Source organism: Saimiri boliviensis, chromosome 14, assembly GCF_048565385.1.
Source record: "Saimiri boliviensis isolate mSaiBol1 chromosome 14, mSaiBol1.pri, whole genome shotgun sequence".
NCBI lineage: Eukaryota > Metazoa > Chordata > Mammalia > Primates > Cebidae > Saimiri > Saimiri boliviensis.
Window position 1 is genome coordinate 34,089,154 of NC_133462.1, and position 27,909 is coordinate 34,117,062.

Here is a 27,909-nt window from a genome sequence, read left to right on the forward strand (position 1 = left end):
GGGAGGCCGAGGCGGGTGGATCACGAGGTCGAGAGATCGAGACCATCCTGTTCAACAAGGTGAAACCCCGTCTCTACTAAAAATACAAAAAGTTAGCTGGGCATGGTGGTGCGTGCCTGTAATCCCAGCTACTCAGGAGGCTGAGGCAGGAGAATTGCCTGAGCCCAGGAGGCGGAGGTTGCGGTGAGCTGAGATCGCGCCATTGCACTCCAGCCTGGGTAACAAGAGCGAAACTCCGTCTCAAAAAAAAAAAAAAAAAAAAAAAAAAAGATGGGGTTTCACCATGTTGGTAAGGCTGGTCTTGAACTCCCGACCTAAGGTGATCCGCCCGCCTTGGCCTCCAAAGTGCTTGGATTACAGGCATGAGCCACCACGCCCATTTTTTTAAAAATTTTTAGTATAGACAGGGCTTCACTGTGTTGGCCAGGCTGGTCTTGAACTCCCAACCTCGTGATCCGCCTACCTCAGCCTCCTAAAGTGCTGGGATTACAAGCATGAGCCACCAAACCCAGCCTCTCCAAGGAGCTCACTGAAGCAGGACTGGGGGCTCACGTCTGCTAAGACCAGCTCATGTGTTCCATTATCTCTATCTGTTGTGGTAACTTGCATGCATGTTGCCATTGGAGGCTGTCAATTTGCAGTCAGTGACCTGGGTTGGCTGGGCACAACTCGGGTGTGTGTTCCTCCCCGGGCCCCCCCAGGTAACAGGCAAGCGGCAAGGCTGTTACAAAGGCGTTTAGTTTATTCTCATCAGTATCACTGATATTCTCATGGTTCACATTTGCCAACGCCGCTCCTCTCCTTACAGTAGTTAAATGTGCAATCTCACTTGGGGGCCCAGGGAGGGGTGGGGGCTCGGCCCAGGGTGGGGAAGGCGTTGGCACTTCACGTGGATAGGGTGGGCAGCCTATCCTGCGTGAAAGAGGAGTGGGTGAGTGGGCGGCCAGGGAAGGGGAGTTGGCAAGGAAAGGCCCCACAGTCTTTTTTTCTCTGGTGGTCAGTGATTCTCCATTCAGATTCCTTCCTGGCTGCCCAGGGTGGGGGAACCATGCAGCTCAGGGCAGGGCAAGGGAGGAAGAGAAGGAAAAAGCAGCAGGCCGCCCAGGGGGAGGGGTGGGATGAACGGCAGGGCAAGGGGGGCACAGGGGTGGCTCCTGGGGTAAGGCACAACCCTGTCTTTGGCTCTCCTGGTGAGGAGTTTCCTCCCCTGCACCCCCTGCCCGGCCCTTCTTCCCCTCCCAACCCCCCAGACCCACACATACAGTCCTGGGAGCCAGGGGGCTCCTCCTGGGGTCCCTGAAACAACTGGGTTCTGCCACCCACGCCAGTGCCACAGGGGCTCAAGGAGGGACACCCGAGGAAAAGGCAGAGGGGCAGGCAGGGGTCTACCCAGGATAAGGGGGTGGGGGTGGGAAGACCCCAGGCCCAGGAGCTGGCCCCCCCACCCCAACTAAGGCCTGGAAGTTGGGGAGCACTGCTTCCTTTCGGGCTCTGGCTGGAGCCCCAGCCCGCCCCTCAGCCTCCACTGGGCCCAGCCGCTTGCCAAGTGACCAGGGCATTGTGCTTTGGGGTCAATGCTGGGGTGGGGCGGCAGGCTAGGAGGCAGGGGCAGAGGAGGGGCGACTAAGGTGCTTGTGCTTTAGTTGGGGGTGTCAACATCCCCCACTCAGGCTGGCTGGGGACTACGGTGCCAGGCCCCGGCCAGGAAGGCAGTGCCAAGACCCCAGCCAGACCCTGGCACTCATGACTGACCCCCGCAACAAGCAGATGTTAAGAGGGACCCCCAGCAGGCCAGCAGGGCTGCTGGTCCCATCAGAGGGATGGTCTCCAAATCAGATTCCAAGGGTCCAGTCGGAGCTAGCCCCCACCTCATTTCCTGAAATCCCCCTGCCCCTGGAGAGACCCCAGGGAGCAGTGGGTAGGCAGGGGTTGGGGAGGCAGAGGAGAGGCAGGGAGGACGAGGGCCAGAAGCAAACAAGGATGTGGATGGTGAAAGGACACCCACAGAGGGGGATGGGGAGTTTAAAAAAAAAAAAAAAACAACTCTGCGTTCACATGAAAATCTGAAACACACACACAAAAAAACCCACCCGCTCTGGGTGAGAACAAAACGAGGAATGGTAAAAGAGAAAATTCTGCAAACAACTGCTAACAATGGAAGTGGGCCCGGCCCAGCCCTACGCTGTGCTGCACTGCCCAGCCCCCAGAAGCTGGGCCCAGCCAACCAGCCAAGGCCTGGGACACTCTTCAACTGTAGCCCTGTTGGGGAAGGTAGACAGGGGAGGGGGAACCCAGGAGGACCCACAGGAGCCCAGGCAGCAGCTGGGACTGGAGCCCTACCATGGAAACACACCCACGCTCCACACACACACACACACACACACACACTCTCAGCCTGCCCCCCAGCCCCCTCCACCACCATCCTAGCTTCCATGGCCCCCCCACCCCTGGGGACCAAGGGGGACAACAGACACAGCCCCATTGGTTTGAAAAATAAAAGGAATCTTATACTTCAATATTTCATTCGCTAAAAAAATGTTTTAAAAATTATGTACAGGGGGTGGGGGCCAGGAGCCCTGCCTTGGGGCGGGGTGGGGGTGGGGAGATGGAGGGAGGGGCAGCAGCCCCCACAGCCTGTTGCCCTGGGTTCCAACCCAGGTCCTACTGCTTCTTGTATCTTCATTTGTTTGAAAGCAAAACTTCTGCACACGCACACGCACACACTCTGCCAGCCCTGGAAACCTCTCATTCTATCCTCCGAGACCCTCAGTCTGCCCCCAAGAGCCCCCATTCCTTTAGGACCTGCCTCTCTCAGGCCCTAGAGGACCAATGGGGGCAGCAGAGGCGGAAAAGAGGAGAAAGGGCACCGGGCACGCCACCACCGGCCACCTTAGGTCGGTTGTGCAATTTCTCGGAGCCTCAGTTTCCCCAGCTGTAAAATGGGCAGTCCCCACAGCCTCGCCTACCCCAGCCCCCAGGTGCAGGGACAGACGAGGGTGACAGGAAGGCGCTTTTGGAGACGTGGAAGCACTGGGAGGTGGTGGGAGGGGTCCTGAGAACCCCTGGGGCCCCCCTCGAGTCCCAAGGGGCTGCAGTGAGAGGCGGAGGCTGAGGAACGCTTCCGCGAGGTGGCCCAGGACTTGAGGAGGGGGCCTTCCCAAGCCCCCCAGGCCAGCCCCCTCCCCTGGCGGGCCTGGTGAGTGGGGAGATGACGGCTAGGGGTTAGGATGGGGAGCCAGAACTCCCCCGACGCACAAGTGTGTGTTAAAGAAGGCAACACAGACCTCGTGCCACCTACCCTGTGGTCCTCTCCCGGCCCGGTTCTCGGTGGGGGAAGGGGGTGGGACAGGAGGGGCAGAGGGCCAGGAACATGCAGCACCCACCGCGGGTCCTGGGGAGGGACAGACAGTAGCTCGTGACCAAGATGTCGGAGGGGTGTGTGTCGGGAGGGGGAGTGTGCGGCCCCATGGGGAGCCTCCCAGGCGGGCGGGTCACTGCAGGGCCTCAGCCGAGGGGCCCGCCTCGCCCTCATGGCTGGCGGTCTCGAAGCCATGCTCCACGCCCATCATGTCCGGCTCGATCTTGCCCGTTTCACTGATGAAGGTGGTGTAGGCATCATCCTCAGCCTTGAGCACCTTGACCTTGGGCATCCAGCTCTTGCGCACGACGCGGCGGGCATTGGTGCACATATCGGCCGCAATGGCATTCATCTCGCTCTCCTTGAAGTTGGGGGCGAAGTTCTGGCAGTAGTCTGTGGAGCAGCGGGGTGCGGCCTTAGCACGGGGGCCAGGTGACTCCCACAAGCCTACTCACCCGTCCCCCAACAGCATCTGTGACTGACTCTCCCTCAAAGGGGAGATGAGTGAGGCCACAAGCCAGGACGCCACACCACGTGCATCCGCCCCTACACCAGACTGAGTTCACCCATGTGTGGAAATGTGTGGGTTTTGATGGAATGGCCTCGTGTTCTTGAAAAATTCAGATCGTTTGCCAGAATTTAGTAACTGGGAGAGGCCACCTTAAAATCTAGACGCCCCCACATGACAAGTGGCTAGCACCATCTGGCTGCCTTATCCCTCCCAGACTGCCCTGAGTTCAAAAGCCTCCTGCCTGACAGGCTCCCTGGCTTCCCTTCAGCACCCATGTCCCCCAGTCACGAAGAAATCTCGAAGCAATCACAGCGGCTTCCCAGCAAGGCTAGACTGAGCCCCAGAATGCTTCTCAACACTGAACGCTAGCCCGCTGTCAGCACCAAGACTGCGGAGGAAACATCAACCTCCGTGCCCCAGGCTCATGCCCCATCCAGCCAGGCGGACACTCACACTTGACGGCGTGGAGCACGCGGCTGTCCAGGGGCTTCCGGCGGGGATCGTTGGTAGAAGAGCGGATGCCAGTGCCGCAGCTGTTGGCCAGTGTGTTCCTGGGGGCAGGGAACATGGAGGGAGTCAGTGCTCAGAGTGGTGGTGAGGAGGCCTGGGCAGCCCAGCTCCCCCTCCCTGGGCTCTGGCGAGGGCCTCACCGGTCAAAGAAGGAGGCCAGGAGCCGCCGCAGCAGGACCTTGTGCCGCGTGCCCGCACTGACATGGCAGTTCATCAGCTGCGCCCTCGTGATGTACACGTTGGTGCCTGGTGAGGGGAAGCCAGAGGATAGCCTGGGGCACCCCCATACTGCACAGCCCACCTGATGCTAAGTCTCATCTCAGAACACCCCAGGCCCTCCCTGCTGGGCTCTAGCTCCTGAGAACTCACCCAGGAACCTTCTCCCCCCACCTCTACCCTAAGGGCAGTCAGGGGAGGCTCCTTGGGACTCCCTGCCTCATCAGTGCTCAGGAGAGGACAGAAAGAGTGGCTTCACAATTCCCAGGATGCCTGCTGTATGGTCATGCCGCAAGCCTGTGAGGTGAGCACACTGGCTGTCACCAGCTACAGATGGGCCCAGGCTCAGCAGGACCAACAGGAAGAGGAGGCTCACACCCGGGCACTCTGACCCGAGGGCCAAAGGCATTCTTCTTGTTATTTTAGAGATGAAGTCTTATTCTGTCGTCCAGGCTGGAGTGCAGTGGCCACCACAGTTCACTGCAGCCTTGACCTCGTGGGCTCAAGGGATCCTCCCACCTTGGCCTCCTGAGTAGCTGGGACTATAGGCATTTGCCCCCATGCCCGCCCAAATTCTTAACCTAGGTGGTAGCTGGCCCTCACACGAACCCAGGAAGTAGCTAATCTACCCATGTGGCCCAACAGTAACAGCCAATGCTCATACCAACCCCTTAAGCCAGAAATCTACAGGCCAGGCCTTGCTCTATCAGCAACTCGAATCTCACCAACACCCCTGCCCTGAGGGTGGCTGTTACCAACACGGCAGCAGATAGGGAAACTGAGGTCTGGGGGCACCTAACCAGCTGCCCAGCCCAGCCCAGCTGGTTCTGAGGCTGTGGAGAGGAGAGATCTGGGGCGAGACCGGCCCACCTGTCACCAGCTCCAGCTTCTCAGAGGGGTCGCCCTCATCGTAGAGCTTGGGGTGGCAGCGGTTCCCAATCTGGTTGATGAGCTCAGCCGGGAGAGACGCCAGGTCTTGCCGAACCCGGATGCGATTCCGGGACTCGGGGGCCACCTGCTCGGGGAGGGCCTCCACCTTCTCGGCTGCAGGGAGAGAGTAGCACGTGAGTGGCAGGTGAGGCCGGGGTAGCCCTTGGGGCAGGGGCCAGGCGGCGCCTCACCTGTCTGGCCGACATTCATCATGCTATACATGGTGTACATGTTACAGATCTGCCGGTACTGCTCATCCATGCCCTCCTCACCGCCGTCCTCCTCCTCATCCTCCTCATTGTGGTAGGAGCCAGGGCTGTCGCTGGTGTAGGCGCTGGAGGTGCCGGGGCTGGTCCGCTCTGACGTGCTGGGCCCACTCACCACGCCCCCCGCTGCCGCCACCCCACCGGCCGGCTGCCCTGCTCCCGCGGCCACAGCAGGCTGGGCTGCTGCCACCACCGGGGCCTGCTGGGGTGGCGGGGGCTGATGAGGCCGGTTGGCAGCCAGGTCTGGCGTGGAGAACTTGGCCATCTTGCGGCTGCCGTTGCCACCGCCCCCGGCCTCCTTCTGGCCACTGTCCCACAGCCGCTTGGCCACGGGCATGCACTGCACGGAGTCCGACTCCTGCTGCTCCGTCTTGACCCGAGACACGAGGGGCAGCGGGGTGCCACAGGCCGGCCAGCCCGATGTCTGCGCCACGGGGCTCTGGGGCTCCGACGATGGGGCCTCCTCCGCGTGCAGGCCCTGGGAGTCGCAGCTCGGGGAGCTCACCTTGAGGAAGAACTCCGTGCCCTTCTCCATGATCTCCTGGATCTGCAGGAAGCCGGCCGTGTACATGAGCAGGAACTGGTCACCCACGTTCATGCTCAGCCGGCCTGTGTAGCAGAAGCTGAGGATCTGCTGGAAAGACTGGGGCTGCACGGCCGCCGGCAGCTCCACCACGGCGCTGCGGCTGTTGTTGAACAGGTCCCGGAAGTAGGAGCTACTGGCAGCCAGCACGGCCCGGTGGGCCTTGAAGGCATGGCCCTTGACCACCACCGACACGTCACAGTACAGGCCCTGCAGCCGCTGCTCGTTGAGGCACTCCAGGATGCTGTTGCCGAAGTTCGGGATCTCCATCTGCAGTGTCTGGGCCATGGCGGCGGCTGCATGGGGGACAGGGAGGAATGGAGGGAAAGAGACGGGGGGATGGGGTCAGGCGGCATATGTGGGTGCTGGCCTGGCCCCGAAGAGCTCCGCTGCTGGAGGAACATCCACTCGATGGAATGTGATATGGAGCTGAGTCGCACAGAACCCCCCTATCTGCCCCAGTACAGACTCATTTTTAGAATACGTGGTTAAATCTGCTAAGCCAGCCGCAGACCAGGGTGGCACATGCTGTCCCTTGCAAAGAGGAGGGGGCACAGGCATACTTGAAGAGTATGTACTTGGAAGAGTAACTGAATTTGCTTAAGTGCTCGGAAGAGTGGCTAGGACACAGTACGCCACCTCTGAGTGCCAGCTACTGCTAGCACCAGGTACCTATGTGGTATCTTTGCAGGGCACTGGCATGGAAATGCCAAAAAGGCAGGGTTATCTGACTGTGCACCAGATTCTGCAGTGCTGGGCACAGGCCCCTCAATCACTGTTTGATGAATGACTAAATGACCACTCGAGAAGTTACATGAGGTCAGGACTGGTGGGTCACTTGGGTAATCCCAGCACGTTGGGAGGCTGAGGCAGGCGGATCACTTGAGGCCAGGAGTGCAGGACCAGCCTGGCCAACACGGCAAAACCCTGTCTCTACCAAAAATATAAAACTTAGCCAGGTAAGGTAGTATGAGTCTGTAGTCCCAGCTACTGGGGAAGCTAGGGTGGAGAACTGCTTGAACCCAGGAGGCAGAGGCTGCAGCAGCCGAGATCATGGCGCTGAACTCTAGCCTGGGAGACAGAGTAAGACTGTCTCAAAAACAAAACAAAACAAAACAAAAAACAGGGAAAAAGAAATTACATGAGGCTGGGTGCAGTGGCTCACGCCTGTAATCCCAGCACTTTGGGAGGGTGAGGCAGGTGGATCACTTGAGCCTAGGAAATAGAGACCAGCCTGAGCAACATGGCCTCTTACGAAAAACACAAAAATTAGCCCGGCGTGGTGGAGCACACCTGTGGTCCCAGCTACTAGGGAGGCTGTGAGGGGCAGATCTGTTGAGCCCAGAAGGTCAAGGCTGCGCTGAGCTATGATTGCGCTGCTAGACTCCAGCCTGGGCAACAGAGACCCTGTCTCAAAAAAAAAAGTTACATGAAAACATCTCTAGTCATCAGGGAAATTACAAGAAAACATCAGTAGTCACCAGGGAAATGCAAATCCCAACCACGATGAGACACCATCTCCCACCCACTAGGCTGGCTAGAAAAAAAAGTTGGCGAGGAGGAGAAATCCGGAACCCTCTTCCACTGCTGTGGGAATGCAAAATGGCACAGCCACCACAGAAAACAGTCTGACAGTTCCTCAAACAGTTAAAGAGTTACCATATGACCCAGCGATTCCACTCCTGGAATTCATGCCCAGGAAAAACGAAAACGTTTGCCTGCACTGAAAACCTGTACACAAATGTTCACAGCAGCACTGTTCATAATAGCCCAAAGGTGGAAACGATCCAAACGTCCATCTGCCGATGGACGGGCCAACAAAACACAGTCAACCCATACAATGGGATATTATTCAGCTAGAAAAAGGAAGGAAATTCTGACACACGCTACAACATGGATGTCCCTAGAAAACATTATTCCAAGTGAAAGAAGCCAAACAAAAGAACCACAGATTGTATGATCCCATTTATAGGAAATGTCCAGAATAGGCAAATCCACGCAGACAGGAGGCAGATTAGTGGTTGCCAGGGGCTGGGAGGCAGGGAGAATGCGGGTGTGGTGAGGGAAAGCAAAGGTGTGTGGGGTTTATTCTTTGTGTGTGTGAGACAGAGTTTCGCTCTGTTGCCCAGACTGGAGTGCAATGGCGTGATCTCAGCTCACTGCAACCTCCACCTTCCAGGATTCTCCTCTGAGCTTCCCCAAGTAGCTGGGCTTACAGGTATACACCACCATGCCAAGCTAATTTTTTTTTTTGTATTTTTGGTAGAGACGGGGTTTCACCATGTTAGCCAGGATGGTCTCGAACTCCTGACCTTAGGTGATCCATCTGCCTCAGCCACCCAGAGTGGTGGGATTACAGGAGTGAGCCATTACGCCCAGCGGGGGTTTCTTCTTGATGTAATGAAAAATCTAAAACTGACTGTGGTGATGGTTGCATAACTCTGTGAATATACTAAAGATTAACTGTATACTTTGAATGGGGGAATTGCATGGTGTGTGCATCTCAATAAAGTTGTTTAAAAAAGAAAGAGGCCGAGGTTGGCCGGGCGCGGTGGCTCAAGCCTGTAATCCCAGCACTTTGGGAGGCCGAGGCGGGTGGATCACGAGGTCAAGAGATCGAGACCATCCTGGTCAACATGGCGAAACCCCGTCTCTACTAAAAATACAAAAAATTAGCTGGGCATGGTGGCCTGTGCCTGTAATCCCAGCTACTCAGGAGGCTGAGGCAGGAGAATTGCCTGAACCCAGGAGGCGGAGGTTGCGGTGAGCCGAGATCGCGCCATTGCACTCCAGCCTGGGTAACAAGAGCGAAACTCCGCCTCAAAAAAAAAAAAAAAGAAAGAGGCCGAGGCAGGCAGATCATGAGGTCAGGAGATCAAGACCATCCTGGTCATGGAAACCCCATCTCTACTAAAGTAAGAAAAATTAGCTGGGCATGGTGGCATGCGCCTGTAGTCCCAGCTACTGAGGAGGCTGAGGCAGGGGAATCGCTTGAACCCAGGAGAGGAGAGAGAGGTTGCAGTCAGCTGAGATCACACCACTGCATTCCAGCCTGGCAACAGAGCTAGACTATCTCTCACACACACACAGACACACAGACACAGACACACACACAAAAAAACTAGAAAGGAGGAAACAGTGAGACTGATTTCCTCTGGGCAGGAGTGAGGAGGAGACTTGCAAAGTATACTTCCAGGTCTTTTGGATTTTAAACTTGGTGAATTAAATGCCTATTTGCAAAAGTCAGTAATGTTTTAAAACAAGTAAAATCTGTGAAATCATGCCATACATATTTAATTTAAGCAAATTAACTCAAAAGTGCTTGAGGGCACAGAGGGGAGAAAGAAATGGGAATTTTTTTTTTTTTTTTTTTTTTTTTTTTTTTTACAGAGATAGGGTCGCATTCTGCCATCCAGGCTGGAATGTTGCGGCAAGATCATAGCTCACTACGACAGGGCAGGTGGCTCTTGCCTCTAATCCCAGCACTTTGGGAGGCCAAGGCGGGTGGATCATTTGAGGTCAGGAGTTCAAGACCAGCCTGATCAACATGGTGAAACCCTATTTCTACTAAAAATACAAAAAAAAAAAAAAAAAATTAGCTAGGTGTGGTAGTGCATGCCTGTAATCCCAGCTACTTGGGAGGCTGAGGCAGGAGAACTGCTTGAACACAGGAGGCAGAAGTTGCAGTAAGCAGAGATGGTGTCACTACACTCTAGGCAAGGTGACAGAACAAGACTCTGTCTCAAAAAAATAAAAATAAAAATAAAAAGATCATAGCTCACTATGGGTCTTGAAGTCTTGGGCTCACGGGATCCTCTTGCCTCAGCCTCCTGAGTAGCTCAGACTACAGGTTTGCACCACCATGCCCAGCTAATTTTTAAACTTTTTGAAGAGACGGGGTCTTGCTATGTTGCCCAGGCTGGTGCATGAACTCCTGGCCTCAAGTGATCCTCCCACTTCAGCCTCCAGAAATGGGAATTGATGCTGGTCAGGTAGCCCACCTCGGGCACTGACCTGAGAGGAACAGCTTGGGGAGGTGGTGGAAGTGGGGGTCTCAATGTGTGAACTTCTGCATCAGACCCTGGACTGCCTCTTCCAGGAAGAACTGGCTGTGTGGGGAGATGAGAAGGCTGTATCCCACACTCTGGGGCAGTCATCAAAAGGCTTCAAAGGCTCAGGAGGCTGAGGCAGGAGAATTGCCTGAACCCAGGAGGCGGAGGTTGCGGTGAGCCGAGATCGCGCCATTGCACTCCAGCCTGGGTAACAAGGGCGAAACTCCGTCTCAAAAAAAAAAAAAAAAAAAAAAAAAAAAAGGCTTCAAAGGAAGGTGGTGCCTTTCTACCTGACCCTACTGGTAAAAGTGAGAATTTTTTTTTTTTTTTTTTGAGATGGAGTCTCGCTCTGTTGCCAAGCTGGAGTGCCATGGCACGATCTCAGCTCACTGTAAACTCCGCCTCCTGGGTTCAAGCGATCCTCCTGCCTTAGCCTCCTGAGTAGCTGGGACTACAGGTGTGTGCCACCACAGCCACCTAATTTTTTTTTTTTTGTATTTTCAGTAGTGACAGGGTTTCACCATGTTGGCCAGGATGGTCTCGATCTCTCGACCATGTGATCCTCCTGCCTTGGCCTCCCAAAGTGCTGGGATTACAGGCTTTTTTTTTTTTTTCCCCTCAACTGCGATGGAGTCTCACTCTGTTGTCCAGGCGAAAGTGCTGGGATTCCAGGCATGAGCCATCACGTCCGGCCTCCTCTGTAATTCTACAGGGTCTCTAGAGGGCAACGGGTGCTAACTGGGCATGGTGCGGTGAGAAGCCTTCCCTAAGGAAGACAGGCCCTCCACAGAGACTCCAGCTGGCCAACAGGAGAAAGTACCAAGTACGCACAAAGGCCCTGATGCAGGAATGCACATCTTCCCTCACCCCCGTTAGCTCCCATGCGCCTTTCATGCTCCCTCATCCGTTAGCTCAGATATGCCTCCCTGGGCTGGGAATTGAGGAAACAGTGGTTACTCTGCTCCCATCTGCTAACACCAGTTCAGTCTGAAAGGGCTGCTGTGAAGAATAGAAGGCTTGGAGGTGCAACCCAAGTTGAATCCCGGCTCCAGCACTGGCTCCTCCAACCAGGAGCTCCAAATCTCTGCTTTCTCCATTTGGAAGTCAAGGCTGATGAGGCCAACCAGATTCTGCAAACTCAACCTACACTTCTTGTTACTGAATGACCATTCGAGAAATTACATGGAAACATCACTAGTCATCAGGGAAATTACACAAAAACATCACTGTCACCAGGGAAATGTGAATTCTAACCACAGTGAGATACCATCTTACTTACTGAGCTGCTACCCTGGCAGGCCACAAGCAAGATGCGGGCCCTGCCCCTTGCAACACCCAGGCGAATGGAGGAACTGATACACAACTTTGGTGAGCTCCCCAAATCCTCTTAGCAAGACTTCAGGGGTGGTTTCATACTCCCCTTGCACAGCTGGGAAAACAGGTCATGTGAAAATTAAGGACTCTCCTGATGTCATTTAAAGTCATTCACCAGGTTTAAAATTCAAAAGATATGTCCTGAAGGTGTGGTGGTTCACGCCTGTAATCTCAGCACTTTTTGGTGACAGAGTCTTGCTCTGTTGCCCAGGCTGGAATGCAGTGGCGTGATCTCAGCTCATAGTAACCTACACCTCCCCGGTTCAAGTGATTCTCAGGCTCCTGAGTAGCTGGGATTACAGGTGTGTGCCACCACGACCAGCTAATTTTTAAATTTTTAGTAGAGATAGGGTTTCACCATATAGGCCAGGATGGTTTTGAACTCCTGACCTCAAGTGGTCCGCCTGCCTCAGCCTCCCCAAGTGCTAGGATTACAGGCATGAGCCTCCTCGCCCGGCCAATCCCAGCACTTTGGAAGGCCGCATTAGGCAGATCACCTGAGGTTGAGAGACCAGCCTGGCAAACACCGTGAAACCCCACCTCTATTAAAAATACAAAAATTAGCTGCGTGTGGTGGTGGGTGCCTGTAATCCCAGCTACTCCGGAGGCTGAGGCTGCAGCGAGCCAAGATCACTCCGGCCTGGGCAACAGGGCGAGATTATGTCTCAAAACAAAAACAAACAAACAAAAAGACAAAAGATATGTTCTGAGGTCATCTGCTGCCCCTATCACTTACATGCCAGAAAGCGGCAAGGCTGAGCTTCAGACAAGGTCTGCCTGGGCACCACAGCCTGTGACACTTGCCCATATCCTCCTCCCTCTTCCCCTCCTCAACATCGCTGCCACCATCCTAATAAAAACACAAACAAAACAAAACCCCAAAACACCCTTAGGGCAATCAGAAGGTAGAGCCTGCATCTAGGAATCCCAGTCATACGGCAGCAAAAATATCCACCCACGAGCTCAAACTCAGAGTTGAATGGGCCAGAAGCTGGCTCCTCTGCATGAAGACGCAGGAGAAGCAGACACCAGGTTAGGTAGCCCAAAGAGCCCACTTCAGGGGTCCTGGCAGCCCTGAACCACCTCCCTGGGCAGCCAAATTAAAGCCACTACTGGTACTGGGGCCCAAATGACAAGGACCAAGATGGTCAAGGGAAGAGGCTGGCCCTCCAGTTCCTAGCAGGGTGTTCCAGGCTCACTCTCCAGGGAGGAGGAGGACAGGACAGGTATGCAGTGCAGCCAAAGCCCCTCACCTCAGTTTGTTCATCTATAGAACGGGTTGTTCATCCAACCCATCTTGATCAATTGCATCTTCCTTTGTGGGAGGTGTCGGGGACACAGCCCTAAAAGGACTAGCTGTGCTGTATCCATCCGGAGCTGCATACTGTATACTGAGGAGTCATGGGGGGATGATTTCATTACAGTTGGGCTGGGTTTGTCAACCGAGCACATGGCCTTGGTGGTAGGGATCATCAAAGGTTGAGCGAGCCAGGACGGTGATTACACTCATGTGTAGGAAGGTATCGAGTGTGGTCCAGGGACCCAAAGAAAGCTGGTGTGGCTGGAGGACGATGCAGTAGGAACAGGGCTGCCAGGAAGAGTGTGGGACAGGTGGGGTCCTGGCCTAGGGAACGTGAACATCTTTGAAAGTGAGTCCCAGGGTCAGGTGAGCATTTTAAGAGTTATATGTACAGGCTGGTCGCAGTGGCTCACGCCTGTAATCTCAGCACTTTGGGAGGCCGAGATGGGTGGATCATGAGGTAAGGAGTTCGAGACCAGCCTAGCCAATATAGTGAAACCCCAATTCCACTAAAAAAATACAAAAATTAGCCAGGTGGTGGCACACACCTGTAGTCCCACATACTCAGCAGGCTGAGGAAGAAGAATCTCTTGAAACCAAAAGGTGGAGGTTGCAGTGAGCCAAGATAGCACCACTGCACTCCAGCCTAGGTGACAGAGTGACTCCATCTCAAAAAATAGTAATAAGAAGAAAAAGTTATATGTACAGGAGTGGTGGCTCACGCCTGTAAAAACAACAATTTGGAAGGCTGAGGCAGGCGGATCACCTGAGGTTAGGAGTTCAAGACCAGCCTGGCCAACATGGTGAAACCCCGTCTCTACTAAAAATATAAGTATTAGCCGGGTGTGGTGGCGCACATCTGTAGTTCCAGCTATTCAGGAGGCTGAGGCACAAGAATCGCCTGAACCTGGGAGGTGGAGGTTGTAGTGAGCCAAGATGGAGCCACTGCACTCCAGCTCTGGGCAACAAATGGGTTGATGGAGCGAGACTCCATCTTAAAAAAAAAAAAAAGCCGGGTGCAGTGGCTCACACCTGTAATCCCAGCACTTTAGGAGGCTGAGGTGGGCAGATCACCTGAGGTCGGGATTTCAAGACCAACCTGACCAACATGGAAAAACCCCATCTCTACTAAAAATGCAAAATTAGCTGGGTATGGTGGCGCATGCCTGTAATCCCAGCTACTCTGAAACAGGAGAATCACTTGAACCCAGGAGACAGAGGTTGCGGCTGCCATAAGCCAAGATCGCACCACTGCACTCCATCTCAAAAAAGAAAAAAAAAAGGAGTTGTATGCACAGTTAAACCCTCCAAGGGGACTGTCAGCTCAGTGAAGGCTGGCATCCTTGGCTAGTGTTATTCAAGATTACTTCTTCAGAATGAAGTAGATGCTCAGTAAATATTTGTAAATGTGTTAAAGAGCAATGCAGAGAGGCTGGGCACGGTGGCTCACACCTGTAATCCCAACACTCTGGGAGGCAGAGGTGGGAGGATCCCTTGAAGCCAGGGGTTCAAGAACAGCCTGGGCAACATAGTGAGACCCCTATCCCTACAAAAAAGTTAAAAATTAGTGGGGCTTGGTGGCTTGCACCTGTAGTCCCAGCTACTTGGGAGGATCACTTGAGTCAAAGAGAGGCTGCAGTGAGTGATGATTGCACCACTATATTTCAGCCTGGGTCACAGAGTAAAACCCTGTCTCTAAAAAACAAAAAAAAAACAAAAAAAGCAGGGCTGGGCGCAGTGGCTCACATCTATAATCCCACCATTTTGGGAGGCCAAGGCAGGCAAATCACAACGTCGGGAGGTCAAGACCAGCCTGACCAACATGGTGAAACCCCATCTCTACTAAAAATACAAAAACTAGCTGGGCATGGTGGCACGTGCCTGTAATCTCAGCTACTCAGGAAGCTAAGGCAAGACAATCACTTGAACTCGGGAGGCAAGGTTGCAGCGAGCCAAGATCCCATTGCACTCCAGCCTGGACGAAAGAGAGAGACTCCATCTCAAAAGAAATAAAATAAAAATAAAATAGAAAAACAAAAACAACAACAAAAAAAAAAACCACACACCCCTCCCACCACCCCACCAAAACCAAACAAAATTTAAAGAAGTAGTGCAGACTGGGCACAGGACTGCCTCAAAGTGACCTAACCAATCACCAGGCACCGGCCACATCTAATTTTTTTTTAAAGACAGGGTCTCACTATGTTGTCCAGGCTGGTCTTGAACTCCCCCATTCAGCAATGGAGACTGCATGGTTTCAGGGATAACAAGAGGCAACACAGATGTGGGGGCTGGGGGAGGCCCAGGTTCCCGCCTGAAAATGAGAGCCGAGCCGACCTGACACTCAGGCTGGGGTCCCCCATACCTTGTGAACCCCAGCTTCAGAGCCCAGCACCCCAGCACCCAGGGTTTTGAAGCCTTTGATTAGCAATTGGTCCAAACACTCAGCCAATTAGCACACGGGAACCCTCCCTCAATGCTGCTGGGGACTAGGGGAGTGGGGCTGCGGGCTGTGAGCCGCAGTGACCTCAATGCTGTTCTGTCCAGTTCCCCAGTGGCCCCTGCACAGAGTGGACAGGGTGAGCTGCAGTGCCAGAGCAGACCCATCCCTGGGAACCCCTCCATCCCTCTGTGATTGGCCCAATCCTGCCCAATGGACTCAGAAGGAAAACTACCTGGGCCCCTGAAACAAGTCCCTCATCCACACTAGCCCCAGGAAGGGAGCAGCCATGACTGGACTCTCAGAGGAAACAGGTCTCTCACTAGCAGGTCCCTGGCAGGGTCACCTGCTGGCTGAGCAGGGATGGGATCGAGTCGGGGGTTGAGGCCTCTAAACCACCTAATAGTTCTGGTCCCCACCAAACCCCCACCTGCCTCAGGCTCAAACACACTGCCCGGTCCCCTCTACTTCGGTGAGGCCTCTGCCCAAGCTGCGTACCATGCCCAGAATACTCTCTTCCTCCACCCTCAGCTTCCCACTCCTCCAGGCTAGGGAAGATGCCCCTCTAACTGCCCCACCGAGCCACAGCGCCCTGAAGCTTATCTCTGAGGAAACTAAGTCCCATTTGACTATAAACTCCCCAAGGGCAGAAAACCGTATCAGAATCATCTCTTGTTAAAACTCAGCATAGCAGCACCCCTGAGGGTGTGGGGGACAAGGACAAGAAGCCGTGGGGCAGCTGGGACCTTCCCAGCCAGGACAGGGCCTAGTCCTGGCCCCAGGCGTGAGCAGATCTTCTGCTGAGATCCAAGGGCACAGCACGCGGTTTCCATGACTTCCCAACAACGACTCAACAAATATTTGCCAGGTCCCTGCCTGGGTAGGCCACAATGGTGACAAAGTAGCCCTGCCTCTGGAGCTCACGGTCCAGCAGGGGACAGAGCCATTCATCCTTAGTCACATGGATCCATCATGCTGCACACTGGGGTGCCTGATCTTGCCCGGAAAGGGTGACACCGGAGCCGAGATCTAGAAAGGGCAGTAGTCGACTGGGAGTGTAGCCCTTCCAGAAAGTGTTTTCACCTCCAGGGGACTGGGCTCAGTCTCAGGGCTCTGCTATGGACTGACTATGTCCCTCCAAATTCATAGGTTGAAATCAGAAGCCCCCAGTGTGCCTGTATCTGTAGGCAAGGCCTCTGGGATCTAATTAAGGTTGACTGAGGTCGTAAGAGTGATATCAACAAGGAGGCTGTCTGCAAGCCACAAAGAGAGCCCTCTCCAGAACCTGACCATGCTGGCATGCTCATCTCAGACTGCCAGCCGCCAGCACTCTGAAATGTAAGTGTCTGTTGTTTAAGCCACCCAGTCTGTGATACTTTGTTGTGTGGCAGCTTGAGCTAAGACAGGCCCAAAGCACCATCTACTCACTGATGCCTCCCCCTCCGGAGTCTTTGGCCCGGACCTCCCTGTGAATGCCAGACTCACACACATCCCAAACACCTCCACTCAGCACTTCCAGGACCCAGCTCCAGTCCTTTCCCAAACCTGTGAATACCGTAGCTTCGCCAGCTCTGGCCCTCCTCGCTCAGATCCTCGGACTCATCTTCAACTCCTTCAAAACCACTTGGCATCACCTTGGCCCCAAGTGACACAGCTTGGGCTCCCTGGCAGGCTGGCCCTGCTTGCTCTCAGACCTCCTAGAATGGGAATGTTGTCCCCAGGACAACCACGGCTCTTCATTCTCTCCCTGGTCATACAAAGCCCTTTCTCTACCTTTTTTTTTTTTGAGACAGGGTCTTGCTGTTACCCAGGCTGGAGTACAGGGGGACCATCGTTGCTCACCACAGCCTCAAACTCCTAGGCTCAAGCGATCCTCCTGCCTCGGCCTCCCAAAGTGCTAGGATTATAGGTGCGAGCCACTGCCCCCTGCAAACTGGGCATTGTTTTGGCTTCATGTCAGTTGGGGCAGGGAGTTTGCCTGTGTAGTCCTCTGTTGTGTCCATGACCCCTAGGACCAGGCTAGGTTCCCAGTGGGTGCTCAGAGTTCTTTGTGGAAACAATGAACAAAAAATTATTTCCATTCCTCCCAATCTAACTCCCTTTTTTGCTCCACATTAATGCAGCTAAAACAGGAATAGGGCTCAGAGGCACTCTCTGTGGCTGGGCAGACAGAGGACCTCCTCTGACAGTCACCAAGGTGGGTGGTTAGCAGTCAGAGGCCTGCTGAGAGCTCAATGTTACCTGAGGAACTGCTCACACTGCTGGTAGATCCTGCCATCTGCGGGAAGGGGGCTGGCGGCATGATTCCTGGGAGTAGTAACTGCCAGCTCTTGGGGACAGAGAGACGCAGAACTCCCCAGCCAGCAGGGGCCTGGGAGAGACCGTCAAAAGCACAGTCCTTTCCTGATGACTTTCAGGGAAGCGGTGACATGGCCACTGACAGACACTATGGTCTGAATGTTTACATCTCCCCAGAATTCACAAGCTGAGGCCTATCTCCAAAGCAGTGGCATTAAGTGGGGCCTTCAGCTGGGCGCAGTGGCTCACGCCTGTAATACCAGCACTTTGGGAGGCCGAGGTGGGCGGATCACCTGAGGTGAGGAGTTTTGAGACCAGCCTGGCCAATATGGTGAAACCTGTCTCTTAGCTGGGAGTAGTGGTACACACCTGTAATCCCAGCTATTCGGGAGGCTGAGGCAGGAGAACTGCTTGAACCTAAGAGGTGGAAGTTGCAGTGAGCTGAGATCGCGTCACTGCACTCTAGCCTGGGCCAACAGAGCACGACTCCATCTCAAAAAAAAAAAAAAAAAAAAAAAGTTGTTGATCAAAAACTTAAAAAAAGTGGAGCCTTTGGGAGGTGATGGGTCAGGAGGGCTCTATCCTCATGAATAGGAACTGTGCCCATGTAAAAGAGGAGAGCTTATTTGTCCTTGCCACCCTGTGCAGACACCTAAAAGGTGCTACCAATGAGGAACAGGCCCTCACCAGATACGGAATCTGCTGGCCCCGCGATCTGGGACTTCCCACCCTCCACAACTATGAGCGACTCATCTCTGCTGTTTATCAATGGCCCAGTCTGGTTTTTTTTTTTTTTTTTTTTTTTTTTGAGACGGGGTCTTGCTCTGTCACCCAGGCTGAAGTGCAGTGGTGCAATCTCGGCTCACTATAGCCTCCACCTCCTGGGCTCAAGTTAGCCTCTCGCCTCAGCCTCCTGAGTAACTGGGACTAGAGAGTCATGCCACCATGCCCAGCTAATTGGCTCTCCTGAGGGCTGTGTCACGGGTGAAAAATAAATTAAAATTAGGAGAGGGGAGGAGAAAAAAAATAAAAAGAATTAAAATTAAAAATAATTTTTTGGGCCGGGCGCGGTGGCTCAAGCCTGTAATCCCAGCACTTTGGGAGGCCGAGGCGGGTGGATCACGAGGTCCAGAGATCGAGACCATCCTGGTCAACATGGTGAAACCCCGTCTCAACTAAAAATACAAAAAATTAGCTGGGCATGGTGGCGCGTGCCTGTAATCCCAGCTACTCAGGAGGCTGAGGCAGGAGAATTGCCTGAACCCAGGAGGCGGAGGTTGCGGTGAGCTGAGATCGTGCCATTGCACTCCAGCCTGGGTAACAAGAGCGAAACTCCGTCTCAAAAAAAAAAAAATAATAGCCGGGCGCAGTGGCTCAAGCCTGTAATCCCAGCACTTTGGGAGGCCGAGGCGGGTGGATCACAAGGTCAAGGGATCGAGACCATCCTGGTCAACATGGTGAAACCCCGTCTCTACTAAAAATACAAAAAATTAGCTGGGCATGGTGGCCTGTGCCTGTAATCCCAGCTACTCAGGAGGCTGAGGCAGGAGAATTGCCTGAACCCAGGAGGCGGAGGTTGCGGTGAGCCGAGATCGCGCCATTGCACTCCAGCCTGGGTAACAAGAGCGAAACTCCGTCTCAAAAAAAAAAAAATTAAAAAAAAAAAATAATAATAATAATAATAATTTTTTGAAAGATGAGGTCTCACTATTTTGCCCAGGCTGGTCTTGAACTCCTGGGCTCAAGCAATCCTACAATCTCAGCTTCCTAAATGCTGAGGTTAGACGCATGAGCTATGTGCCTGGCTTCCAGTCTAAGGTATTTTATTACAGCAGCCCAGATGGGCTAAGAACCTACAAGCCAGTTAAAGGAGACCAGCAACTGCAAGTGTAACAAGGAATAAAGGCCCTAGCGAGCCCTACACTCCTTCATGCAGCTCAGCAGGATATGGCCGAATCCTGGCAGCTATCCAGGTCACCTGCCTGACCCAGAACCATACACACACACCTCTGTAGGGGCCGAATGTGAAGGCAGTCCAGGAAAACAGTTAGTGAAGGACAAAGCGTTCAGCTGGGGGCAGCGACTCACACCTGTAATCCCAGAACTTTGGGTGGCTGAGGCAGGAAGACACTTGAAGCCAGGAGTTTGAGACCAGCCTGGGCAACAAGATCCCATCTTAAAAAAATATATATGTATATAAATGCTATCTGATTGTATGGATCCTACTATTGGCATCAGTATTTTTTTTCTTTTTCTTTCTTTTTTTTTTTTTTTTTTTGAGACGGAGTTTCGCTCTCGTTACCCAGGCTGGAGTGCAATGGCGCGATCTCGGCTCACCGCAACCTCCGCCTCCTGGGTTCAGGCAATTCTCCTGCCTCAGCCTCCTGAGTAGCTGGGATTATAGGCACGCGCCACCATGCCCAGCTAATTTTTTGTATTTTTAGTAGAGATGGGGTTTCACCATGTTGACCAGGTTGGTCTCGATCTCTCGACCTCGTGATCCACCCGCCTCGGCCTCCCAAAGTGCTGGGATTACAGGCTTGAGCCACCGCGCCCGGCTTTTTCTTTTTCTTTTTTGAGACAGTCTTCCTCTTGTCACCCAGGCTGGAATGCAATGGTACCATCTTGGCTCACTGTAAACTCAGCCTCCTGGGTTCCAGCAATTCTCATGTCTCTGCCTCCTGGGTAGCTGGGATTACGGGCGCTCACCACCAAGCTTGACTAATTTTTGTATTTTTAGTAGAGATGGGGTTTCACCATGTTGGCCAAGCTGGTCTCGAACTCCTGGCCTCAAGTGATCCGCCCGCCTCAGCCTCTATGAGCCACTGCACCCGGCCTGTATTTTTTTCTTATACACACATAGATGTGATTCATTTTTTTTTCCCCCAAAGACTGTCATTAAACCCATAGTGGCAATAGGATTAACCACAGTGTCCCCTACTTAAGTCTCATTGACTGTATGCCCAGAGTTGGCCAGGGCTCAGTCGAGGCTCATTTCACTTACTCCTCTTTACAGTTTCTGAGGAAGAAATGAGCCTTCCTGCCATTTCATGGATAGAAACGAGGCCCAGAGAGGTGAAGCCAGAGGCCGGGGCCATGTAGCAGGTAGGCACAGGCCATCTGGCTCCCTAATCAGGCAAAGATGTGAGGTGGCTGTGACTAAACCCATTTAACAGATGGGAAAACTGTCGTTCAGGGAAACAAGGCAGAGACCAGACCAGAGGACAGGCTGAGCCCAGAGCTGGGGATCTTTACCTTCGCTACTGGATGTGTCCCCTCCAGAAACAGGGTCTTCTGCCTGTCTAAGAACCCCCACCTCAGGGTCTGGGGCACCCTCTCTCTAATCCCCAAGGAAGGCCTTCTTCATTCTTCCTTTCCCAATCCTCCCATCTACAGCTATTCTCCAGCCCTTCCTCCCTGCAACCACCATCTCCCGGAATGAGCAGTCTCCACGTGCTGCCTCTCCCTTCTCCCTCCTCCCACTCGCTCCTCCTAGCAGCCCTCAGCAATCTGGCCTCCCTTTGCAGGCAGCAGCTCCAGCTCCTTGGAGAGCCTGGCAGAAGCTCTCCCTCCATCCTCATGGAGTTCGCAGGCTGCCTGCTCCCTCCCCCCGCCAACTCCAACCATAAGCCCACCCTTTGGAGTTACATCCCAGTCCCTGTGTGCAATCAGATCACACCCAAAAGACAGAGCAGCAGCGGCAACCAAGGGTCAGGGGAACAACAGGAAGTGCAAAGGCCCTGAGGTGACACCAGTGCCGCTAACACAAAGGAGGCTGGCGGGGCTGGAGGGGTGGGGATCATCCTGGGAGTGGGGCCTGCTGGGCTTGGGTAGAGAACCACGCAGGGCGTGAGATTGCAAATCCTACTATAGTCCTAGGCTCAAACCCCTTATAAAGCCTGTCATTCAGCATTACCCTCAACAGTGCTCGCCCCCAGTATCAGTCTCCCATCTAGAAAATGGGCTGACAGCGGCAGCCATCTCACAAGGTTGTTTCAAGGATTAAACAACCAAAGAACACAGGTCAGTTGGCGCTCACCCCGTAGCTGGTGCCCATGAATGCCAGCTGCGGTTAGCTGTATCCCCGGCCCTTGCTGGGCCACAAACTCCCTGAGAGGAGGAGACATTTTATGCGTCTCACCATCTCCCAGAACCCTGCACATTTCATGGGACTACCAGGCAGTACCCGCCGGGGGTTTCCCCAGAGCCGTCACAGCATTGTCCAATCACACCCTAGATGCCAACCTCTCCCATAAACCTCACGATAACCAGACAGTTGAGATTCTCCACCTGGCCACTGCATTTGCATCAGTCATTCTTTGTGGTGGGGGCTGCCCCATTCTTTGACGTCGAGCCACATCCCTGGCCTGTAGCCCGGCTAGATGCCAGCTGCAACCCCACCCTCAGCAGAGATAGCCAGAAATGTCCCCAGACATTCCCCAAGTGTCCCCAGAGGAGGCAGGCTTGCCCCCAGTTGCTAAACACAGCAGTATAGGTGCCTGCTTGTCACTACTTATCAGAGGAGGAGACTGAAGCTCAGAGGTCAAGACCTGTGCCCAGAGTCTCAATGGCTGAGACAGGGGTAGTGCTAAGTGTGAAATTTCACTCTCCACTATACTGTATCTGTCACCCTTACCTACCCTCTCCCTTTGCTCGATTTAGAAAACACAACCTGGACACAGTTAAAGCCCTCAGAGAAGGCACACAGGTCTCTACAGAGTGAGACCTTCGCCAAGGAGGCAGTAGTGAGAGGCTGGAAGGACAATACCACGACTACACCAGGATCGCAACCTCAGACACACCAGCTCTGCTGGGTCGCCTGGTCCTTATCCCTACCTAATGTGCAGGCAGGCCCAGTGCCACCTCCCAGCCTCTGTGGCCCAGAGAGCTCCCTAGGGGAAGGCATTAGCGGCCGAGGGGACTGAGGAGCAAATGAAGGGAGCTGAGGGACATGAAAGTGGATGGAAGGTGGCACAGGGGTGGTAGCCAGACCATATCGGAGCTTGTTTGAAGGAAAGACTCAGGTGCCTCAGTTTCCTTGTGTGTCAAATGATGACAAAGGCAGGACCCACTAGTAATGGGCTTAAATGAGTTCAAGTGCATACAAGTGCTGAGAGCAACCCAGGATAAATGAGAGGGAGGGAGGACCTGAGAGAGGACGCAGACTGGCATGAACACTGCCTTGTGTTTTGCAACGTGCCCCACTAAGCATGGTGGGATCCCTCTCCACACAGGCTCTGGCAACGACACTGATGAAATCTAGGGTCAGACAATGTCGGGCCAACCACTAACTCTCTCCAAACCCCCCATCCTCCAGGAAGACTCCTTCAGTAGAACCTGTAAGGCTGACCGAAACTCCCATCTCAAAGCCCAGCTCAAGAACCTGCTGGGGCTCCCTGCCGCCTGGCCAGAAGGCCAGATTTTTTAATACCCTGGATGCAGGCCAAAGGGTTCTGAACTTCCGTCTGGGGGTGACGGGCAGATCCAGGAGACCCAGAGACAGGGCTTCTCTTTCTTGTGAGTGGCACTAAGAGTCTCTGTCTCCACGGCAGGATCATCCCCCCACTCCTTCCCTCATGAAGACAAAATGTTTAGAGCACTTCGAAGGAGACTGAACAGACTCAATAAAAAGCTGCAAATGTGCTGTCTCCTGAGACCGGAACACCGACCCCTCCCTCACCCCAGAGCCACCCACCCACTAGCTATTATTATTCAGATCCTAGCTTTATGGGAGGACTTCTGGCCACCCATGGAAACCTCTCCATCCCCCCAGCGCGCAATCACGACAACTTCAGTTTGCTACACCATCTTTGTAAACACAGAGGTATATAAAATTATCTTGATGCTTTGCTTGTGGAAGTTTGGTCACTTTCACTGGAATGTAAGACGCTTGAGAGCTAGCTGCTCCCGGATCTGTTACTCCGGGATACCTCCCCAGCCCCCAGCGGGGAGTCAGCACCCAGCAGTGAAATTAAACTGTCTCAATGGCTGCCTACTTGTTGCACTTGCCCCCACAGAGTCTGTGCATGTTGAGTTCTCACTGAAAAGCAGTTATTACTGGTGCCTTCTCCTCCAGCTCCAGGCACAAACCTGAGCTGCTTGAGGCGCCGCCGGTCCCCCACTCACCAGGGCCAACTCCCATTTCAGCTGAGTGACTGGACGGTACCCCCAACCCCCCATCCCTGGTATCTGACCCTGCTTAGGTCCCGAAGACCCAGTCTGTGCTGAAGCAGACCCTGCAGCCGATCCTGGCCCAATCATGCTGGGAGGATCGTTCGCGCTCTTTATGCGCAGCAGCTGGCCCAATTCCTGCTCATCCCAGAACCAAGTGGCTAGCCAGACAGGGAAGAAGGGCAAGGCCCGTTTGGAGGGTGTCCTGGGAACTATAGGGAGACTGGGGAGAATTAGGGTGACAACCTATTATTAAACCCGGAAGAACTGGCTGACACCACTTGACCCAGCAGTTTATGGCTCCTGCTTCGGGTGCAGAGGATCCCAAATGAAAGTCCTGAGGCCACCTGGTAACAGCCTTGCAATCAGCCCAGAAAGGAACAAAAGCTGCTGCCATCCAACTGGGGGCCAAGTGGGGCAAAAACAGTCCAGGCAAGCAAAGTCCAGCCGCGGTGGTGCCAGGCCTCCTCAACTTCCCACAGCCAGCCCACAGCTCCATGATCCCTGACCTCTTGGCTCCCAGGAGGGGAATAGGGAAGAAGGGGTGACCAGGACTCCGAGAAAGACACCTCCACTGTTCCAGTCTCCAGGGACACCATGGAAACTCAGTCTGTCCCAAAGGGGATTGGCCCATCATCCCTCAGGGTGGGCAGGGGGAAAGGCCTGGGCCAAGGAGAATGCCCCCCAGGGAATCCAGAACAAGGAGCTCCTCCAGTCACCCTCCTGGAAGGCCACTTGAGTAACTATGGGTTTGGGCTGAGGGTCAGACAATCCCAGTTCAGCCACTGTCTGCTCATATGACTAGAGACAAGCCACACCACCCCGAGCCTCAGCTTCCTCGTCTGGACCACAGAGAAGGCCTAAGCTGACCCGGTGGTGGTGAGCCATCAATGAGCTCATCGGACCAGCAAGCTCGGCACAGGGCCTGGCCCAGGACCAGCGTCCCAGAGGTCGATCCCTGGGCCAGGGTGTGAGTGCCGGATTTGATCCCCTTCACCTTTTCTCTGTGCCCTGCTTTCACCCATCACCATCAACAGAGTCTTACATGCTCACTCCCTCTAATTCTTCACCCCCAGGGAGTCTGCACACAGAACTCAGCCGCAAGGAGCTGGTGCCTGGGAGACCATGGTACTAATATATACGATGGTGGCTGAGTTCCCATCCACTAGGCTTGAACGGCCAGCCTCTGGCCACAAAAAGTAGAGAAAGAATGCAGGATCCTAAAATATTCAGGTAATGTCTGCTGGGCTGCCTCTCTGTAGAAATATAAGGTGGGGGTGGGCGCGGGCCACCTTGTGATAAACAAGATGCCTAAGCTAGGTGTTCCAGACTGTCTCCAGCAGCCCACACAAACACCCACTGGCCAGTGTCTTTAAACAGTTGGCAGAGGCTTGCCCAAGGGTAGGGTCGGGACTCTAGAGGCTTCAGGGATGAGGTGTGGGAAAGAGGGAACCCCTTAGATGTGACCCTGAACTAACACTGGAGTTAGGGGCGGTGGGGGACGCATCTCCATGTATACTTTCTGGTCACACTAGTTCTTCCTGACCTGCCCCCACATCCCCTCTAGCCTAGCCCAAAGGCTCCGCTCTCCGCACTCCCAAAGCTCAGACAGCAGTCCCGCACCTTACCTGATCGCCCCCTGCTCTAGCCTCCCCGTCCCCACTACTCTTCCAGTCCCGACCTCAAGTGACCCCCGGCAAACATCTCTGGGATCTCCTATCCGCCCCCACCCGAACTAACTCCGCCCACACCCACCGTGCCCCACTTCCTGGGCTTCTCCTCAGCCGCCCCCAGGCCTGTAACTTGACCCACCCACCTCCTCCAGCGCCCAGGCGGTACCTGCAGGCCCGGCCCCTCCCCGCCCCCCTCCGGCCGCACCGCTCTCCTCTCCTCCCCCACTCGGCCGGCCCAGAGCCCGACTCCTCCTCCCCCTCCCCCTCCGGCAACCCCGGGAGCTTCCCCACTTTTCCGCCTCGGACCCTCCAACTTCCCCGGACCCCCGGTACCTGTCCCGGTCCGACCTGGCCCCCTCCCTCGCTGGGAGCTGGGGGAGCGGTCCGCGTACGATCCTGCCGCCCCCAAGCCCCGAGGCCCGGGCTGGACGCTCAGGCCGCCCGCGGTAACCGGGCCTCCACAGACCCGCTCGCCCCGGCACAGTGCAGGCTGCGGGCCCGGATCCTCTTCGGTCAGAGAAAGCACCCAGGCCCTCCCCGCTCGGCCCTCCGGCCGCCCCGGCGGGAGGAGGCCGGAACCAGGCCTGGGGCGGGCCGCCTCACCTGCGCCGTGGCCGCGCTCCGGGGGCTCCCGGCGGGCTCCGCAGCGGCGGCTGGGGCCGGGCCTGGGCCCGGGGCGCGCCCCCCTGCGCCGGGGCCTCGGCCTCCGCCTCCGCGGCCTCCGCGGCCTCCGTCTCAGCAGCAGCGGCAGCCGCGGCGGCCATTCATTGTGGGCCAGGCCGCCCCAGCCGAGCGCCGAGCGAGCGCAAGCCGCACCGCCGCCGCAGCCGGGCCAAGGAGGAGCGGCCACGGCCCCGCCCGCGCACCGCCCTCAGGCCCCGCCCCCCAGGCAAGGCCAGCCGAGCTCCGAGCGCGCCCCTTCTAACCGGCCTCGTCTCCTCTCTATGCCCCTGGGGTATCCTCGCCAGCACGTCGGCTCAGCTCAGTGATTCGATTCCCGACCCCGCCACCTTCTGTTTTCGCGACCTAGGGCAAGTCGCTCTACCTTTCCGAACTTTAGTTTCCTGTAAAACAAAAATAATAATGACAGCTGTTTATTGTGGCAGCCACTGTGTTAGGCTCGTTTTAGGGGAATTAGCTCGTTTAAACTTCACGTAACATTTTTAGTGGGAACTGTCACAGACACACTATGGAAAATAAAGGCGGCCGGGCGCGGTGGCTCACGCCTGTAATCCCAGCACTTTGGGAGACCGAGGTGGGTGGATCGCCTGAGGTCAGTAGTTCGAAACCAGCCTGGCCAACATGGTGAAACCCCGTCTCTACTAAAAATACAAAAATCAGCCTGGCGTGGTGGCGGACGCCTATAATCCCAGCTACTCAGGAGCGTGAAGCAAGAGAATCGCTCGCACCCGGGAGGCGGAGGTTGCAGTGAGCCGAGACTGTGCCACTGCACTCCAGCCTGGGCAAGACTCCGTCTCAAAAAAAAAAAAAGCAACAGAGAAATGACGAGAGCTGGTCAACATTATCACACAGTAAAGAAGTGATGGCGGGTGCCAGGATTTAAACCCAAGCTCAAAAGCGACAATAAGAGCTAAGACTTTTATGATGCATACCTGATGCTAGGTTCTGTTAGCATTTTACCTGCACTAACTCGTTTACTTCTCACTACAACCCAGTAAAAAACGTTAAAAACTTCTGCCCATTTTGCAAAAGCGGTAACTGAAATTCAGAATTAAGAACAAGTCGCAGGGCGAGCTGAGACTGGAACACAGGCAGTGAGAACATTTCGCTGTCTTGCCTTTATACACTGGTTAGGACGTTACCGAGCCCTAAGGCTTAAACAATGTTAGAGTAGCTCTTTGCATACTTTCCAGGTATCATTTAATCTTTGTTCTATCTTAGAAACTACGAATCTTATGTAATAGGTAAGAAAAGTGGAGCCCCGAGAGTAACCTGCCTAGAGCATGTGGTGGAACTGAGATTCAAACCCAGTAAATCCAACTCCAGAGCCTGGGTTATCCCTGCAGGGTGCTCTGAAATAATGTGTATATAGCACCCAGAAAACAGACTAGGACCACTAGGTGTTGCGTTTCTCCGCTTACCGCCCCTTTTCTGAGCCACAACTTCCTCATCTGTGAAATGGGACTAGTGACGTGTCCCTTCCCAGGGGATCCGCTGTGATTAAAACCCCCGGAAAAGCACGATCAGCGCGCTTCCTTTATGTCTT

The 27,909-nt window shown here is 54.6% G+C and overlaps 1 protein-coding gene across 3 annotated transcripts; it reads right to left on the reverse strand.

The window, feature by feature from the left end:
- Window positions 1-720: 720 nt before the first annotated feature.
- On the reverse strand, window positions 721-27,896 carry NACC1 (nucleus accumbens associated 1). 3 transcript variants are annotated; one of them, XM_003941714.4, is made up of 7 exons: window positions 27,785-27,896; window positions 26,609-26,746; window positions 5,717-6,670; window positions 5,466-5,639; window positions 4,520-4,625; window positions 4,323-4,420; window positions 721-3,751 (listed from the first exon to the last, which is right to left on the reverse strand). In XM_003941714.4, exons 3-7 carry the CDS (start codon window positions 6,660-6,662, stop codon window positions 3,492-3,494), a joined length of 1,584 nt encoding a protein of 527 aa, XP_003941763.1. In that variant the 5' UTR covers window positions 6,663-6,670; window positions 26,609-26,746; window positions 27,785-27,896; the 3' UTR covers window positions 721-3,491. The 3 variants fall into 3 exon arrangements, with proteins under 3 accessions (XP_003941763.1, XP_039321478.1, XP_074240654.1); XM_039465544.2 differs by lacking the exons at window positions 26,609-26,746; window positions 27,785-27,896 and adding an exon at window positions 26,286-26,499; XM_074384553.1 differs by lacking the exons at window positions 26,609-26,746; window positions 27,785-27,896 and adding an exon at window positions 26,016-26,147.
- Window positions 27,897-27,909: the final 13 nt, after the last annotated feature.